The sequence below is a fragment of the Diabrotica virgifera genome, chromosome 1 (assembly GCF_917563875.1).
Source record: "Diabrotica virgifera virgifera chromosome 1, PGI_DIABVI_V3a".
NCBI classification, from domain to species: domain Eukaryota; kingdom Metazoa; phylum Arthropoda; class Insecta; order Coleoptera; family Chrysomelidae; genus Diabrotica; species Diabrotica virgifera.
In genome coordinates, this window is record NC_065443.1 from 315,507,255 (window position 1) to 315,524,949 (window position 17,695).

The 17,695-nt window shown below is 35.0% G+C and overlaps 1 protein-coding gene across 5 annotated transcripts in view; it reads right to left on the minus strand.

Annotated features, from left to right (window-relative positions):
• Positions 1 to 597: 597 nt before the first annotated feature.
• Positions 598 to 17,695, minus strand: part of LOC126879236 (BAG family molecular chaperone regulator 2) — a 29,262-nt gene continuing 12,164 nt past the window's right edge. For all 5 annotated transcript variants that reach the window (XM_050642288.1, XM_050642287.1, XM_050642289.1 and 2 more), the window contains exon 4: positions 598 to 8,017. In XM_050642288.1, coding sequence (XP_050498245.1) covers positions 7,877 to 8,017 — 141 coding nt within the window. In that variant the 3' untranslated portion in view covers positions 598 to 7,876. The remainder of the gene's footprint in view (positions 8,018 to 17,695) is intronic.

Consider the following 17,695-nt stretch of genomic DNA (forward strand, 5'->3'; position numbering starts at 1 on the left):
AAGTGTACCGAATATACGTTATAATAGTAGGGGAGGGAAGGGTAAAGTGAAATAGTGTGGTAAAGTGAAATAGCTCGTTTTCAAATTATTCCGTAAACGGAGCCGTCACTGTTTACAATCCAATCACTGTTTAGAAGTAGTACGTGCTTACCTATATGAAAATATTTACATAATCTATATATTGCATACATCTCATATTAATTACTGTATGCATCCACATAATATAATGTAATTTGGTTTTTAATAAATACGTTACGCTATTGTACTATTGACATAAAAAGACCTAAAACCATATAAATTTTAACATAATATGTACTATTATTACGTATATTCGGTACACTTATTACGACTAGCCACCAATGATAGGTTATTAGAATATCCCGGTTATAAGAATATTTTTGCTTAGCACGAAGGCTATTCCAATAAGCGGGTACGACTGTATTCAGAAAAGCATTAGCTAAGGTCATGTTGGAAGCAAGATTAACGGAACCAGCATAGACAACATTAGGTATGCGGTAGTTCGTGACAAATTTACCAAAAATGCTAGGGAGGAATGTGAAAATCCACAAAAACTGAAAAGGAAAGAAAAAAACACTGTTTTTTTAGCTATTATTCTTTATTTACTGTATGTAACAAAGGAACCTTTTGTACTTGTGCTAATTCTGCTCAACTTTACTTCGGAAAAATCTTATCATATAGTTTGCAATTGTATACACTTTAAAAGTTTGGAACGATACAGCAAACTGCATAGAATAATTAATTGGAACCATCTACTAATCTATTTTTGCCAGAATTTTCTAACCTAACTATTATAATCAAATACGAGGGACTGATCATTAAGTACCAGGACTTTTTGAATTGGGTGGCAGCATAGCAAGGGGAGCAGCGAATTGATAAGAGCAACTCATTCCAAGATCTGTGTTTTCCAATGCTTAACCGCCTTAACAATGAAACCAAATTGCACCTTTTTATAGAATTTTGCGTTTTACAGAATGTTATATTAAAACATTGAGAAATTTGTTTAAGGTTGTACAGAGATAAACACTAGAGAGATGACCAACTAGGGACTGTTTTAACATCCAACGTTGCTCATTTACAAATTCTGTACAAAAAAAAAAACGAGGAAACTCATCTCTCAGCCCCCTTGCTCACCAGATCTAACCCCATCGGATTTTTCTTATTTACCAAACTCAAAATATGTTTTAAATGGTAGAGGTTTGATTCGATCGAATACATTAAAGAAAAATAGCTGGAAAAACTAAGCAATAATTCACAAAAGTGACAAAGACGTTGGGCGAAGTATATAAGTTGCATACTGAAAGACTGCGAAGAGAATAAAGTGACATTTATATTTTTCAATAAAGTTTTGAAGCATTAGTCAGGGAACTGTTTGATCATCCCTCGTATATCGGGAACAGATGTGCCACTGGTGCGCTCATTAAAAAAATATGGATATATTAGAGCCATTGAAAGCATTGTATATCAGTATATATTTGAACTATCAATATAGATTTTATTTAAGTACATTAAATTTACGAATAATTGTTGATTGAAGTCAGCAATTAACATTAGCGTTTAAAAATGTTCGATTCAAAAGGTACAGAATGTTTCAAAATGGCTGATAGAAATACATAGTACAGTGCTAGTCAAAAGTCCGTACCCCCCCTCGTATCTTTTGAACGGTTATACCTATAATAGTGAAATTTGGAGGAAGGAAATAAACGGACGTAAGCTTCTTAACTAGTCATGTCAGGTGACGTAATAGTGACAGATGACTTTACAGCGCCACTGTGACAGATAATTTTAAATGGGACCTTATGGCAAGTGATACCTCTTTTGAAAGGTATTGTAAATACCTATTCAGTCATACTAATTTTGTTTGAGTTTAAGCTAATTTTGATGAATAAATGAAATAAATATAAGATTGTAGTTTCGCATTTAATTAATAAAAATTCAAAATTCTGCCTATGACTACTTGTCAAAAAGGTTGACGTTGACGTAAAAACTACTAAAGAATTGAAAACCGTCAACTTTTTTGACAAAAAAACCATAGGCGAACATTTAAATTTTTATTAATTAAATGCGAAACTATAATATTATATTTATTTAATTTATTCACTAAAATCAAAATCAACTTAAACCCAAAAAACTTAGTATGACTGAATAGGTATTTTGAACACTGTTCAAACGAGGTATCACTTGCCATAAGGTCCCATTTAAAATTATCGGTCACAGTGGCTCTGTAACGTCATCTGTCACTATTACGTCACCTGTCATGCCTAGTTAAGGAGCTTACGTCCGTTTATTTCCTCCCTCCAAATTTCACTATTATAGGTATAGCCGTTAAAAAGATACGAGGGGGGTACGGACTTTTGACTAGCACTGTATATATTACTGATCTGCAAACAAATTCCATACAGTCCCGGGCAGTGCCTATCTCGGCCCAAGAAACAGGTAGGTCTTTTAAAAATGTTCCAAGTCGGCACAAAGATTAAAACTGTCCGATATAAACTATACCAGCTCGGCTCATGGGATATTAATGGTTACTATCAAATAATTTTACATTTCAATGGAAAAAAATACATTTATAGAATAACTTTATTAAATAGATATATAGTTATACATACCCCAATAAAAATAAAAACTAATATCAAATAATTTTACATCTTAATGAAGAATAACTTCATTAAATAGATACAGTACGAAAATCGTACAGCTGGACATAGGTAATATACATTGAGATAATAATTGTGGTAACTGCGCTAAATTGTGTTAGTTGAAGCTTCTGTTCGAGTACGAGTTTTGGTGCAATAGAGATGTAGAACGAATATAATGAGTGAGTTTGGAAGCAACGCTGTCCATAAATAAATCAAAAACACAGGTTATAATTAATAAGTTAATAATTTTACTTTTATTTTTAAAATATTTATTTAAAAACTAATTTCAAAATTAAACAGACACAGTTTTCCCATTCCCTTATGCCAAAAATATTTAGCTACTACATTGTCATGTTTTGACGTTTATTTGTGTCAGCTGATTGTTCATTTTGAGGTTAATGCCCCTTAATGCTAACAACCATATTGTCATCGAGACAGCGCAGTTATTATACCATAATTGCCTCAATGTATACTCCCGTGTCCAGCCGAACAATTTACATACTGTATATAATTCAGTGGTCGTTTGCCAAAAGCAGATATGTCCACTTTTGGTACTTTTCGGAAGATTAAATTCAAATTTCCACGACGGCCATAAAATTACAGTTTTAGCTTATATATGAACTTATTTAAATAGCTGTATAAACATTAAACTGAAAACCAAATATGATATTTATAAAACTGCGATTTTATGGACATCGTGGACATTTGAATTTGCTGTCCTGAAAAATACCGAAAATGGACATATCAGCTTTTGGCAAACGGCCACTCAATTATACATAGCCTATGTTTCAGTAGCGAAATCGATTCCACGGTCAACATTTCCAACCAAGAGAAACTGTTTCTTAAATTTGCAAAGAACCCAAAATTTCTGTACAATATTTAAGAAAGGGGTATTGAGGGTAGGAAGCTTTTCTATGTTAATGAGAAATTTTCTATAATCTATAACTCCAAAATAAAATTATTATTATACACTAATGGGGTACTATTTTTTCTACCTACCTGTTTATCTTCGAGCCGACCTGGGCTGTTTTTTAAATGTAGGTACCTGAGGTATCATAAAGGACTAAAGAATTACAGTGAGCCGAGATGGTAATACCCCACAGTCCCATTCAAGACATTGGAAAAATTTCACTGTTTTCATTCTGATTTTAGTAAATACATTATGTGTTTTGGTTTGAGTGTATCTAAATGAAATAAATTGTAGAAACATAAATAAGACCCTTGACTTTAAAGATCACGTAATCATAAAATCTTGCTTTCTTCCATATATTTCGGTCTAAAAGTGTCCACCGAAATACAAAGATGAGAATCTATAAAACCAATATTCGTCCAACAGCTACAGCAGTGAAGCATGGGTCCTGAAAGAAACATCCAAAAACAAACTCGACACATTCGAAAGGAAAGTACCGAGGAGAATACTAGGACCTGAGGGAAAACGGAATCTTCAGAATTCGATACAACAACGAGCTTTATCAACTTTATAACGAAAAACCTTGTTAGACTTGATTAGAATACAAAGATTGCAATGGGCCGGATAAGAATGGGAGAGGATAGGCTACCAGAAAGAGCACTGAATGCTAGAATGCAGGGAAAGAGACCGGTTGGAAAGACAAGAAAGCGCTGAGAAAACACAGTAAGCAGCGACGCACAAGCCCTTTTAGGAGTCCGTGTATAGAGAAAAGCAGCCACAGACAAACAAGGGTGGAGGCAAAAAATGAAGGAGGTCAAAGCTCAATTTGGGCCGTAGAAGAAAAAGAAGAATCATAAAACCTTAATTTATATGCAAATTGCGCAAGATACATACATATTGGTGGTACGTTTGGCCGAACTTACAGAAATGACATATTATAACCATAACCTTTTCCTCTACATTTATTATTTTTCTGTATATTGAAACATTCTGTAGCTATACAGTGATGAGCCAGAGCTGGGTTAATACTCGGGTACAAGTACCCGAATTTTGTATTCTAAGTACATTTTGGGTACTCAGTACCCAGTACCGGAGTACATTTTCAATTAAGTACTCGGTACTCGTACCTGTAGCGTATGGGTAAAATACCCGGTATCCGCGTTTATTGTACGAGTACTTTTTGCAAGTCAACTTGTCGCTGCATGTAGAACAGCAAATTAATAGCAACACGCAAAACGCCGTTTTCAGTATCAGTCCATTTGCAAAATCAAGCAAACGCCCATTTTCTTATGCCATAATAGTTATTAGGCCTCGAAGTTATTAAGCCCTTAAAATTAGTTATCTTAAAAGCCAATAAAATTAATCAGTGAGTGTGAGTGGTGTTATACTGATTACAGTAAAACCTGCGTTACCGGCCACCTGTACTTACGGCTCGTTTCAAAATTCCCCAAACCAATTATTATGTATATTCCCTTATTTATGACCTGGTATTTACGACCACCTTTATAACACAAACGCAGCCAAATAATCACATATTTTTAAAGCCCATTTTATAGAAATTGAATGTGAATGTCGGCCAAAATAATTTTGTCTATTTGTTGATGAAAATTCCCAGTACTATTTATTAGGACCTATTGTATCTACCTAAACAGGAGATTAAATAACCTACAGCGGGTCGATCGTCACAAGGTTCTTAAAATCCTATAATAAAATGTCGTAAAGGCGTTGTAAAAGAGAAACGTTTGTCACTATTTATAAGTATGACTCAAATAAACTCAAATTATCAAAGGATATAAAAAAAATAAAAGTGAGTTGAAAAATTCTTTAAAAGCTTAACATGAATCTGTTTTTCCGTATGTACCTACCTAGTTTTGTTTTATATTAGGATATTAAAGTAGTTTTAGTAGTTTCCGTTTATGTATATAAATATATTTGCTTTTATTAACAAAATAAACAAAGTTCCAATTATCTTTTATGTATTTGTGGACTACAAAAACTGGAAATACCGGCCACCTTTCTATATCGGCCAATAGATCCTTTATTTTTAGTGGCCGTTACTGACAGGTTTTACTGTATTAATCAATGATCAATTTTTAAAATTCTTATTTTTTTTATTTAAGTTGGAATTGTACGTTATTTTATTTTTTCATGACTCACAAATAAATATGTTTAGAGATAATTATTACCTTCTTACCTTTTTTCGGATTCTAGATTCAAATTTACTCGAAATAAGTACCCGAAAAATTCGGGTAATTGTACTTTGAGTGCTTTTTTTGAGCAATGTACTCGGTACTCTGTACTCGTTCCTCAAATATGAAAAGTACCCGGTACTCTGTACCCGAGTACAATTATTCAGTAACCAGCCCAGCTCTAGCGATGAGTGCTCTAATAACCGGCAAAATAACACAAAAGACGGAAAATTAAAATAAAAAGAGATGGAACTATTAGAGGTGGGAAATTATCAAAGAAACTTTTAGAGGTGTCGGAGGAGTTTGGCATCTGCCAGTGTGACAGAAGAATTTTATAAAATTTTCATACGAAAATTGCACAGAAAAGTTGCTGCAACTTGTTGCATCAAGAAGTTGCAGCTAAATAGAATCTGCGCTATTTTTCATGCATTTTTTTCTACACTTTGGTTATATTTTTAGTAACTGTGCTTTTACGGCTACACTGTTTGTTTTTACTTTTCTGTCAACTTCTGATGACATTAACATTTTGTCATCCTCCCAAGACTGATCGTTTACCAATTATTTTACTAAGATTGTAATAAACATAATGATGAAAGGAAAGTACAACAAAATGTTAAATAATCAATATAAAGTGAATAAATTTTTAACCTTTATTTAAATAACTATTTAACAGTACCTAATTATGGTAATAATTATGAAAAAAGGAGACTGAGAAGAAAATAGCAGAAATGCAGAACAAATTATAATCAAGTATATTCAAATGGGAAATAAGCCACAATTTTACCTAAAAATGATTTTATTAACGTTTCGACGCCCAAGTCGGGTGTCATTGTCAAAATACAAAATAATACTAAATAAACAAAAATGTTGTTGCTTAGTAAAATATTCTTCTAATAATTTATTTAATCTGACTCATTTATATCGGCAATTCAGACATGTATTATACATTTTAAAGTAGACGACTTTAAAATGATATTGCCAATATTGATGAGTTGCGTTCCTGGGACGACTTTACTAAAAGATAGTTCATTCGATTACATGAAATCAATCCCAACTCAAGAATATCCGCCACAAAAAAATCATAGCATGTGATCTGTCTTCAAAAAGACAACCAAATGCAACGGTGGCACTGAAATTCTCGCGTTAGAGATTCCATAGTAAATCACGAGGGAAAACCAGGAAAAACCTCGTGATACTATCCCGACATCGTAAGTATTTTTCCTGGTTTTTCCCTCGTGATTTACTATGGAATCTCTAACGCGAGAATTTCAGTGCCACCGTTGCATTTGGTTGTCTTTTTGAAGACAGATCACATGCTATGATTTTTTGTGGCGGATATTCTTGAGTTGGGATTGATTTCATGTAATCGAATGAACTATCTTTTAGTAAAGTCGTCCCAGGAACGCAACTCATCAATATTGGCAATATCATTTTAAAGTCGTCTACTTTAAAATGTATAATACGTGTCTGAATTGCCGATATAAATGAGTCAGATTAAATAAATTATTAGAAGAATTTTTTACTAAGCAACAACATTTTTGTTTATTTAGTATTATTTTGTATTTTGACAACGACACCCGACTTGGGCGTCGAAACGTTAATAAAATCATTTTTAGGTAAAATTGTGGCTTATTTCCCATTTGAATATACTTGATTATAAAAATGCCACAAGAAAATAGCTTCAGAACAACATGCAGAACAAATTTGAATAAAAGTACCTTAAATCAAATAAGAGTTTTTTTTCTCTCTGTTAACTGTCAAAGAAATTTCTGTCTATTTCATGTCAGTTTTTGCAATTAATTGCACTGTGTAATCACTTTATTGCAAAAAGTTAGTTGCAACTTATTGCACAAGTTCTTGAGCAATAAATTGTGCAATGAACTGCGCAATTACTTGCATCGTGTAAAGTGGCTATAAAGATGAAAAGCTATCAATATAATGTAAATTTATAGGTTTCTATTGATAATTTCCCATCTCTACTAGTTTAATCTCCTTTTTTCACAACGTATTTTTTCCGTCTTTTCCGTTATTTTGCCGGTTATTAGCGCACTTATCACTGTATATAGTTAAAACTAGTAAAGTTTAGCAGTCTTCATTGTATAATTATTAACTAACTATGTTTAACAATTCATTTCTTCTAATGAGACTACTTCCAACTTTTCGAAGTAGTTCAGCAGGCCCTGAAGTCGTCTCTTGACCTTTTTCTGATCGTCTACCGTACAGCCTAGAAGAGTTGATTCGAAATTCTTGTCCGTGACGCCCTAGAAACAAAACAAGATTAATAACAGAAAAGTGATATAGCGACACGCTTCATTTATTTTTTTTTTAATTGCTAATTTTAAATATTAACTTTAATTATGTGATATTCCACGTATACAGGGTGTCCAGAAACTCTACCGACAAACGAAGACAAAGATTCCTTAGATAATTTTAAGATATTTTAACTCAATTCACCTAGCCCGAAAATGCTTCCTAAGGGAACTAGAGCTCTTTGAAAATGGCGTCTTGTAATTAGTTTTTCCAAAACGCTTCTATTGAGATAAACAAAAATTGGTACACATCTTTATCTTCCAGAGAAAAATCGATTTCATGCATTGCGAATTTCTAGTACCGGTCATATGCGTCCGTTTTGGGTAGGGCAACAGATATTTTATCGCATAACTTTTTTATCTTTAATTTTTAAGCATTTTTGACTCTGGATTAATAAATTGTGAGGTATTTTACAACTAAAAAGTACTCTTGTTTTAAGTTGATAGGATACACCGTTTTCTAGAAAAATCGATTTGAAAATTTTAGATTTTTTTAATTACCAAAAAAAATTCAAAAAAAAACTATTTAGAAATCCGAAAACTGGTACGTTTATTTATATTTTAGAGATGAATCGATTTGATTAATTGCGAATTTGTAGTACGGGTCATATGCGTCCGTTTTGGGTAGGTCAACGGTTATTTTATTACATATCATTTTTGTCTTTAATTTTTAAGAATTTTTAACTCTAGATTATTAAGTTATGAGGCATTCTAGTACTAAAAGTTACTCTTGCTTAAAGTTAGTAAAATAAACCGTTTTTTTTTTTGAAAACTGTTTTCAATTTTTTTTTTCAAATTCAAAAAACCGAAAATTTTCAAATCGATTTTTCTAGAAAACCGTGTGTCCTACCAACTTAAAGCAAGAGTAGCTTTTAGTATTAGAATACCTCACAATTTAATAATCCAGTGTTAAAAATGCTTAAAAGTGAAAGACAAAAAAGTTATATCATAAAATAACCGTTGCCCTAACCAAAACGGACGCCTATGATCGATACTAGAAATTCGCAATAGATGGAATCGATTTATCTCTGGAAGATAAATATACGCACCGATTTTCGTTTTTCTAAATTGCAGCGTTCTGGAGGTATTTAAGAAAAACTAATTACAAGACGCCATCTTCAAAGAGCACTAGCTCCCTTAGGAAGCATTTTCGGACTAGGTGAATTGAGCTAAATTGTCTTAAAATTATCTGAAGAATCTCCTGTCTTCGTTTGTCGGTAGAGTTTCTGGACACCCTGTAATCGTATATTAAATTATGCTGAAAACGTATTTATTACAAATCTAAAATATCTTTGATCTTTTAATATAATAGGAAAAATAACGGTTTTGATTTTCTCTCATTATGATAATTAGGGATTATAATAATTTCCAGGTATTAGGGAAAGATTAAAATCATTAAATACCCATTAACATGCTTACCAATTACCAATGTTTCTTTATTGGGTATGTATTATTATTATTTTGCATTATTGTGAATAAATATTCTCTTTTTTAATGGAGCAATTTGTATTTCGAGCAATTTTCATGTCGAGCAATTGATTTCGAGCAGTTGACCTAGAACCCAAATAAGGACATGCACTTATGTTTTGTAGACTCTAAAAAGGCATTTGTTAAGGTTCAAAATAAAAAGCATGTATATTTATTAAAAAACAAACATATTGACAGTCGTGAGCTGAACATTACATCAAATCTATGCAAATTGAAAACCAGAACACCCGAGATATCAAAATAGAGAGAGTAGATGAGAAAAGGAGTAAAAAAGGACAAAAAACTAAAGAAAGTATAAGAAATAGCTTAGAAAAAGATTATGTTTCTGATAGATTATCATTGTGTAAACTGCAAAATACACATATGATGAGGTAGAATATGCCTCAAAATTACAGAGCCTCTTTGACTTACGAAATACTTACAAGCTCGGCATTTGTTCAGTGGTGTAAGTACAGTACTCTCTCTTAACGGACACCTCTCTTCGCCGGACACCTCCTCTATACGGACGTTTTTTAAAACAAAAATCATTCGGCGATATATGAATCTGTACCCTTTAACTCCGTTAGACGAACACTCTCAACAACGGACGCGGACAGTAAATGAGGGTAAATACGGACAGTAAATGAAGAAAATTAACATTTTTTTTCAAACATTTTGCAATATAAATGTATATAATACATTTTAAAATCAGCACAGACGTCTACAACGTGATATTTGATACTGTTCACGTAATAAAAATTTAATGTGTGTCCGTCGATGAAAGAAATGCGACACCAGGAACTAATTAAATTATTGTTTTGACTGGAACAAGGATTTAAGAATTTTACCGAAATGTCTGATTAAGATTATTCAATTATTTTTATGAGTGTTTTTGCAACGTGAATAATATGGGGTCCGCCAAAACTACCAAAAGGAAGTTTTAAGTTTGAAAGAAAAAGTCGATTAGGGTGCTGAATTAGACCTAGAAATAACTGTTTTCGATTGATTTTGTAAAGTGCGGTCTAAAAATATTCCTGTCTCTGGTAAAATTATTCAAGACAATGCATTAGAAGTTGCAGGGGAACTAAGCGTTAATGTACAATCTTCTGGTGGATGGCTCGAGAAATTTTGTAAGCGACACCATATATTTCCTTCAAATCTGTGTGTGTCGAAACAGCTCCTGTAGATTTATTAGTAGTTTCTAACTGGAAGGAAAAACTGCTCACTTTAATGAGAAAGTATTGTAGCGTGATTAGTGTAATTACTTCTAATTACAATAAAACTAGCGGTTCGTAATTTATATACGACTTTATTTATATAAGTTACAGACGAATTTATCTTATACACTTTAGCTTAAGACTAAACTCTAATAACAGCGCGCTCCGCTTAAATAGCCAATAGGTCCTGTTCTCGAAATGTCTACATATCCCTCGGCCTAATGAATATTCTGGAGATCTTCACTCACAGCGCCGTCGCTTCTGTGACGTCACGGCTACTGTTATTCCGACGGTTGGAATTCTCCCAAGCCGGGGACTGTTTATTGCGCCGATTCGAAACTCTTTCGTTACACTGCTCCCCTCTTAAGATCTGAGCGTCCCGATCAGCAACTCTAGATGAAGGCTCAGGATGGCGGAATCTACACGACTCTCCAGCTTTGCATACACCCTTCAAGAAGAAATAACAGTCTACTGTCTTTGAAGGGTACGACATCTTCGGGTTCATGCAACACACAGTGATTTGTACACCAGTTCCTCTGAAGACCACTTCAAGCATGCTTCTCACAATCTTCCAATCCAGATTTTCTACTGCATGGCCTATTTTTGGTAAAGCCAAATTTTTGATGTCATAATTACACACGATTTTCTTCAAATTAGTTAGAGCACGCCATATGTTCTCGTAGCTTGGCGTGTCCGTATAAGACTTTCTGGTCACCATATACAGCAAAGATCGAGGACCATCTTCCAATCGCAGTACTCTTCCAATTTTAGGCTGCTGATTTCTTAACTCGTCCAGGCGGCCGAACTTTCTATTGAATACGGACGATATTCCTTTAGTCATCTCGAGGTCTTGGGCAACACAGTGGGCCAGAGAGACGTTTTCTGGAACACCAAACAGATCTTGCTGAACTTCTGTGGTCACGCCGAATCTAGCACTCTTTCTCGCTGCGTAATTTGACATAAATTGATTAAAACTTGGCTGTGCGGCGTCTTTCATCTCCTGTTGGAGGACTCGGGCTTCTTCTGTTTCATTTGAGCCAGCATATGGTGCAAGACGATTTATGTGAATAACTTTTGGTTTACCGTTTGGCAACTTCTTAATTCTGTATATTACGTCATTTATTTTCTTCTTAACTTCATACGGACCTTCCCATTGTCTTTGCAGTTTAGGACACAAGCCGCGACGACGTTGTGGATTATAAAGCCAGACAAGATCACCTACTTCGAAGCTTCCATTCTTGCATCGAGAATCATATTGATCTTTCATTCTGTCACTGGCTATCTGGATGTGTTGTCGGGCAAGTTCATGAATGTTGTTCATTCGTAACTTCAGGCGGTCGACGTATTCTTCGCCTGCAACAGGTTCCTCAGAAGGTCTGCGGCCAAACTCTAGGTCGCAGGGCAAACGAACTTCACGACCCAACATCAGGCAGGTTGGTGTTTGACCTGTAGTTTCATTTACGGCCGAGCGGTAGGCCATCAGGAATAAATGAATGTGTTGGTCCCAATCTCGCTGATTTTCAGATACAACTTTGGACAAGTGTTTACCCATCGTTCGGTTCATCCTCTCGACCATCCCATCTGATTGAGGATGCAGGGGTGTTGTTCTGGTCTTATTGACACCAATCAATTTACAAACGTTTTGGAAAAGAGCTGACTCAAAGTTTCGCCCTTGGTCGGAGTGGATCTCCAAGGGAACACCAAATCGGCTGAAGAATTCTTTAACAAGTACCTCTGCAACGGTAGCAGCTTCTTGATTTGGTAATGCATAGGCCTCGGTCCATTTCGTAAAATAATCCATGGCTACCAGGATGTATTTATTTCCAGCATCAGTTTCTGGAAATGGACCTGCAATGTCGATTGCTACTCTTTCCATAGGACTGCCAACATTGTACTGTCTCATGGGTGCTCTCTCTTTACCAACTGGACCATTACCGGATGCACACAGTTCACATTTCTGGCACCATCTTCTTACATCATCTTTACAGTTCACCCAATAGAACCGTTCTCGAACCTTTTGCAGAGTCTTCGTAATACCAAAGTGTCCACCTGATGTACCGTCATGCAACTGACGCAATACTTCTGACACTTTACTTTTAGGTACAATCAACTGAAGCTTAGATTCTGTACCATCATCGTTCTCAAAGGTTCTGTACAGAAGATCATCTTTTAGTATCAGGCAATTCCATTGGCTCCAGTAGGCCTTGACTTCCGGACTACATGCACTAATGTTTTGCCAACTAGGTCTCTCACCTCGACGCATCCAATCCAATACTCTTTTTATACATGGATCGTCTTCTTGGGCTTCTTGTAACTGTTGTGGCTGCCATTGCTCATTAACGACGGTAGTTCGTCTCACAGGGCAAAGCTGTTCATCTACTTTAAGCCGGTGATTACAACTTTCACTGCATGGCCGTATCGAGGAAGCATCTGTATTTGAACCAACTCTTCCAGCCCTCTTCATGCGTCTCTTCGGCATCGTGTCACGAATCACCCTCCGTACCATTTCCACCAAACGTTCATCTTTTCTCTTATCGCCTTTTTCCACGGTTATTACTCGATTGTTTCGTGAAGCTTGGCTAGCTGCTTCGTGTTCCAAGGCAATAGCAAGTGCTTCATCTAAAACTTTCGGTCTTGCTAGTCGTAAAGCTTTCTGTAGTTCATTATCTTTCAGCCCATTGACGAAGGTATCTACTGCAATTTCTTCTAAAACGCTGTCTGGCACCTCTGGATAAGCCAACCGCACCACACGAGCCACATCTGCTTCAAATTCTTGCAGATTCTCACTTGCTCGTTGACTTCTACTTCGCAGTTGTGCTTTATATACTTGTTGTAGATGGGCATCTCCATAGCGTTTTTCTAGACGAGTGCACAAGGTCTGGTAACAATTTTCTTGACCCTTAGGAATTGATCTTAATATATCTGCAGCATCACCTCGCAAAGCAGCAGTCAAGGAAACAGCCTTTTCCTGTTCGGTCCAATGATTGGCGGTCGCAATAGCTTCAAATTGTCTAAGATATATGGACCAAGAGGACTTTCCATCGAATGGTGGTAATTTGAATCTCATATTATGCGACGTTTCGTCTCTCGGTAGTTCATCTTTCACTAAAGGATCTAACGTTGCTGCATTAACTGATGGTTGTACTTTTGTATCGGTTATCCTGCTCTCTAGCTGTTTGATCTTTTCTTCTACGGTCTCTACACTTTTCTGCATCTTATCGAATGTTCTAGAAACTTCTTCAAATTTCTCATCGCTTCTTCTACTAACTTCTTCAAGTTTCTCGTCGCTTCTTCTAGAAGTTTCATCGATCGTTTCAGAAACAGTTTTTAATTTCGATAAGATTACTTGTTCTGCTGACTGGAAGTGGAACGTCTTTGGGTCTTCTCCGTTCTTCGTGAGGACATCCTCGAGTCGTGCTTGTAGGACTATCTTGAGCCCACTGCTGTCCAGATCCCGTTCCTCGAGCTGTTCACGGAGCTGTTTTACTGTAAGTTCTTGTAGCAACATCTTTGGTCGGCACACACGTACTTTCCAAAATGTCTTTTAACAGTCTTTCCGAATACCGAACAATCAACGCACTTTAACTATTCCCGACGAATAAAGTCCAAAAGTATTTTAAAGTCTTTCCGAATACCGAACAATTAACGCACTCCGGTTGTTCCCGACGAATAAAGTTCAAAAGTCTTTTAAAGTCTCTCTGTAATTCACTTATTTATATCGCACTAAGTTAACCGAACACCGACACCAACTGTAGCGTGATTAGTGTAATTACTTCTAATTACAATAAAACTAGCGGTTCGTAATTTATATACGACTTTATTTATATAAGTTACAGACGAATTTATCTTATACACTTTAGCTTAAGACTAAACTCTAATAACAGCGCGCTCCGCTTAAATAGCCAATAGGTCCTGTTCTCGAAATGTCTACATATCCCTCGGCCTAATGAATATTCTGGAGATCTTCACTCACAGCGCCGTCGCTTCTGTGACGTCACGGCTACTGTTATTCCGACGGTTGGAATTCTCCCAAGCCGGGGACTGTTTATTGCGCCGATTCGAAACTCTTTCGTTACAGTATACTCTCTGCGAGACATTTTTAACGCAGATGAGAGGGGATTCTTTTTTTAGAATTTACAGCATTATCCAAGAAAACTTATATCCTGAAAGGAGAAAGGTGCACTGGAGGTAAGGCTTCTAAAGATAGAATCACAATTATATTTTGTACCAATATGATGGGGGACAAAGAAAGGCCACTGGTAACGGGGAACAGTAAAAGTCCACGTTGGTTCAAGGTTTCACACGCATAACAATTACCTATCGAATGGTACAGCAATAAGAAGTCGTGGATAACAAATGACAAGGGAAATCATGACAGGCTGGCTAAATAAATTTGATAGAAAAATGCAGAGAGAAAATCGAAAAGTTCTTTTGTTTCTAGAGATGCTGCGTCTCATCCACATGTAATGTTAAACTAATATTTCTATTTATATGTATAAGAAATACATACATGTGTACATGCACTTATTTTAAAAAATTTCAAGTTAACATATTTTTTTCTCTTCAACGGACACCTTCTTTAAACGGACACTTTATGCGGAACGACTACTGTCCGTTCAAGGGAGAGTTCACTGTATATGTCTGGTGTTGTTTACTATTGTTTGTTGTTTTGTGTATTCTGCTGTTCAGGTAAACCTGCACCCTCCACTCTTTCACTGCTATGATTTATTTAAACAATGCTGCTCAAATGCTTCACCATTTATTTTGACCTTTACTGTGGATAAAGTTAATGGTAATAATGACACACAACATCGACATGGCGTAGCAATAATACTGAACAATGAAGTCTTACAACACGTCCAGAATTTTCTACCTTTTTCCGAAAGAGTTATGCTACTACAACTAAAAACGACAGACAGAAAAATAAACCAAACCTAATCCCAGTCTATGCCCCAACGGCCGAAAAAGATGACGAAGAGGTGGAATAGTTCTATGAACAAATTCAAGAGGCATTGAGAACTACCAAAGCACGTGACGTCACAGTAATAATGGGTGAACTAAACGCCAAAATTGGAAAGGGTAGCACAAGTAACGTAGTGGGAAATTTTAGATTAGGTGATAGAAATCAAAGAGGAGATACAATTCTGCCAAGATAATAATATGATTGTTACAAACACGTTCTTTGAATTACCTAATAGACGTCTGTACACGTGGAAATCGCCAAGAGATAATGAACATCGGATAATGAGAAATCAAATAGATTACATAACGATCAAAGAAAGATATCAGAATAGTATTACAGCAGTCAAAACACAACCTGGAGCAGATATATCATCGAATCATAATCTCTTAGTAGCTTACATGAAAATTAAAATGAAAAGAATAGAAAAAACAGCAAAAGAAGAAAGAACTGATATAAGTGAACTAAGAAATCCAGATGTTGTTCTGAAGCTATTTCCTTGTGGCATTTTTATAATCAACTATTTTCAATGGGAAATAAGCCACAATTTTACCAAAAAAATGATTTTATTAACGTGTCGAAACCCGATTTGGGCTTCGAAACGTTAATAAAATCATTTTTTTGGTAAAATTGTGGCTTTTTCCCATTGAAAATAGTTGATTATAAGAAATCCAGAAATCAAAGAAAATATCAAAGAACGAATTAACGAACGTCTAAACACCGTACAGATTGAAGAGGAATACAATGAAGAAAATATCAACAAAAACTGGGAAAAAATAAAGGTTGACTTAATAGAACCTTCAAAAAAGTATCTACGCAAACCCAAAGAAAAAGATTGGATGACAGACGAAATACTAAACTTAATGACTAAAAGAAGAGTATATAAGGACAAAAATAAATCGTTATACCAGCAAACACAAAACGAAATACGGCGACAAATTCGCATAGCAAAAGAAAATTGGTTAAAAGAAAAATGTAATGAAATAGAAACGCTACAACATAAACATGACAGCTTTAATGTACACAGGAAAATAAAAGGATTAACTAGAAAACCAGAAAAAAAAATATACTAAGGTGTATTACCAACAGAAAATGGGGTGCAGATCCCAAAACAGCTTTATTGTTAGTCCTGTCGCCAGGTGGGGTACAAAGGCCTTCTTAATTCAGATGGACTTACCCAAGTTTTTTTTTATGTATTTTGGCCCGTAGAACACGAATTTTTTGGGTAACAGTTGATCCGGATGTCGATAAGATTGTTATAAACAAAGAAGTTGAGGAATTACATAACAGCGATTTCTCGCAAAACAAAACATTTTTTTTGTATTTTTTGGGTCATTCTAACCAAAAAATGTTCCTACAAGTTTTTTCGTAGGATGCATAGTTTTCAAGATAAACGCGGTTGAACTTTCAAAAAATCGAAAAATTGCAATTTTTCAACCCTTTCAACTGCAATTTTTAAAATTCTGCTTACTGCCTTTAAAAGTTTGAGTCAAATTATATCTGTTTTGAATATTTGCATTGCTAAAAATTTATTTTTTGATTGTTAAAAAAAGCTATAAACACATAGTGTTTCCCGTGCCTAATACATGCGTTTTAATGCATGCTACGTAGAAATAGGCCCGCTTGCACTTTTACCTCCTCTAAATACTCGTTCGATTTTAAATGAGAAATCATTGAAAACATCACTCAAGCACTAGGTGTTTATAGCTTGGTTTAACAATAAAATAATAAATTTTTAGCAATACAAATAATTAAAACCGATATAATTTGACTTGAACTTTCAAATGCGGTAAGCAGAATTGCTATTTTATTTTTTCATCAAAAGTTATTCGGGTTCAAAAATTGCAATTTTTCGATTTTTTGAAAGTTCAACGGCGTTTATCTCGAAAACTATGCATCCTACGAAAATATTTGTAGGAACATTTTTTGGTTAGAATGGCCCAAAAAATACAAAAAAATATTTTGTTTTGCGAGAAATCGCTGTTA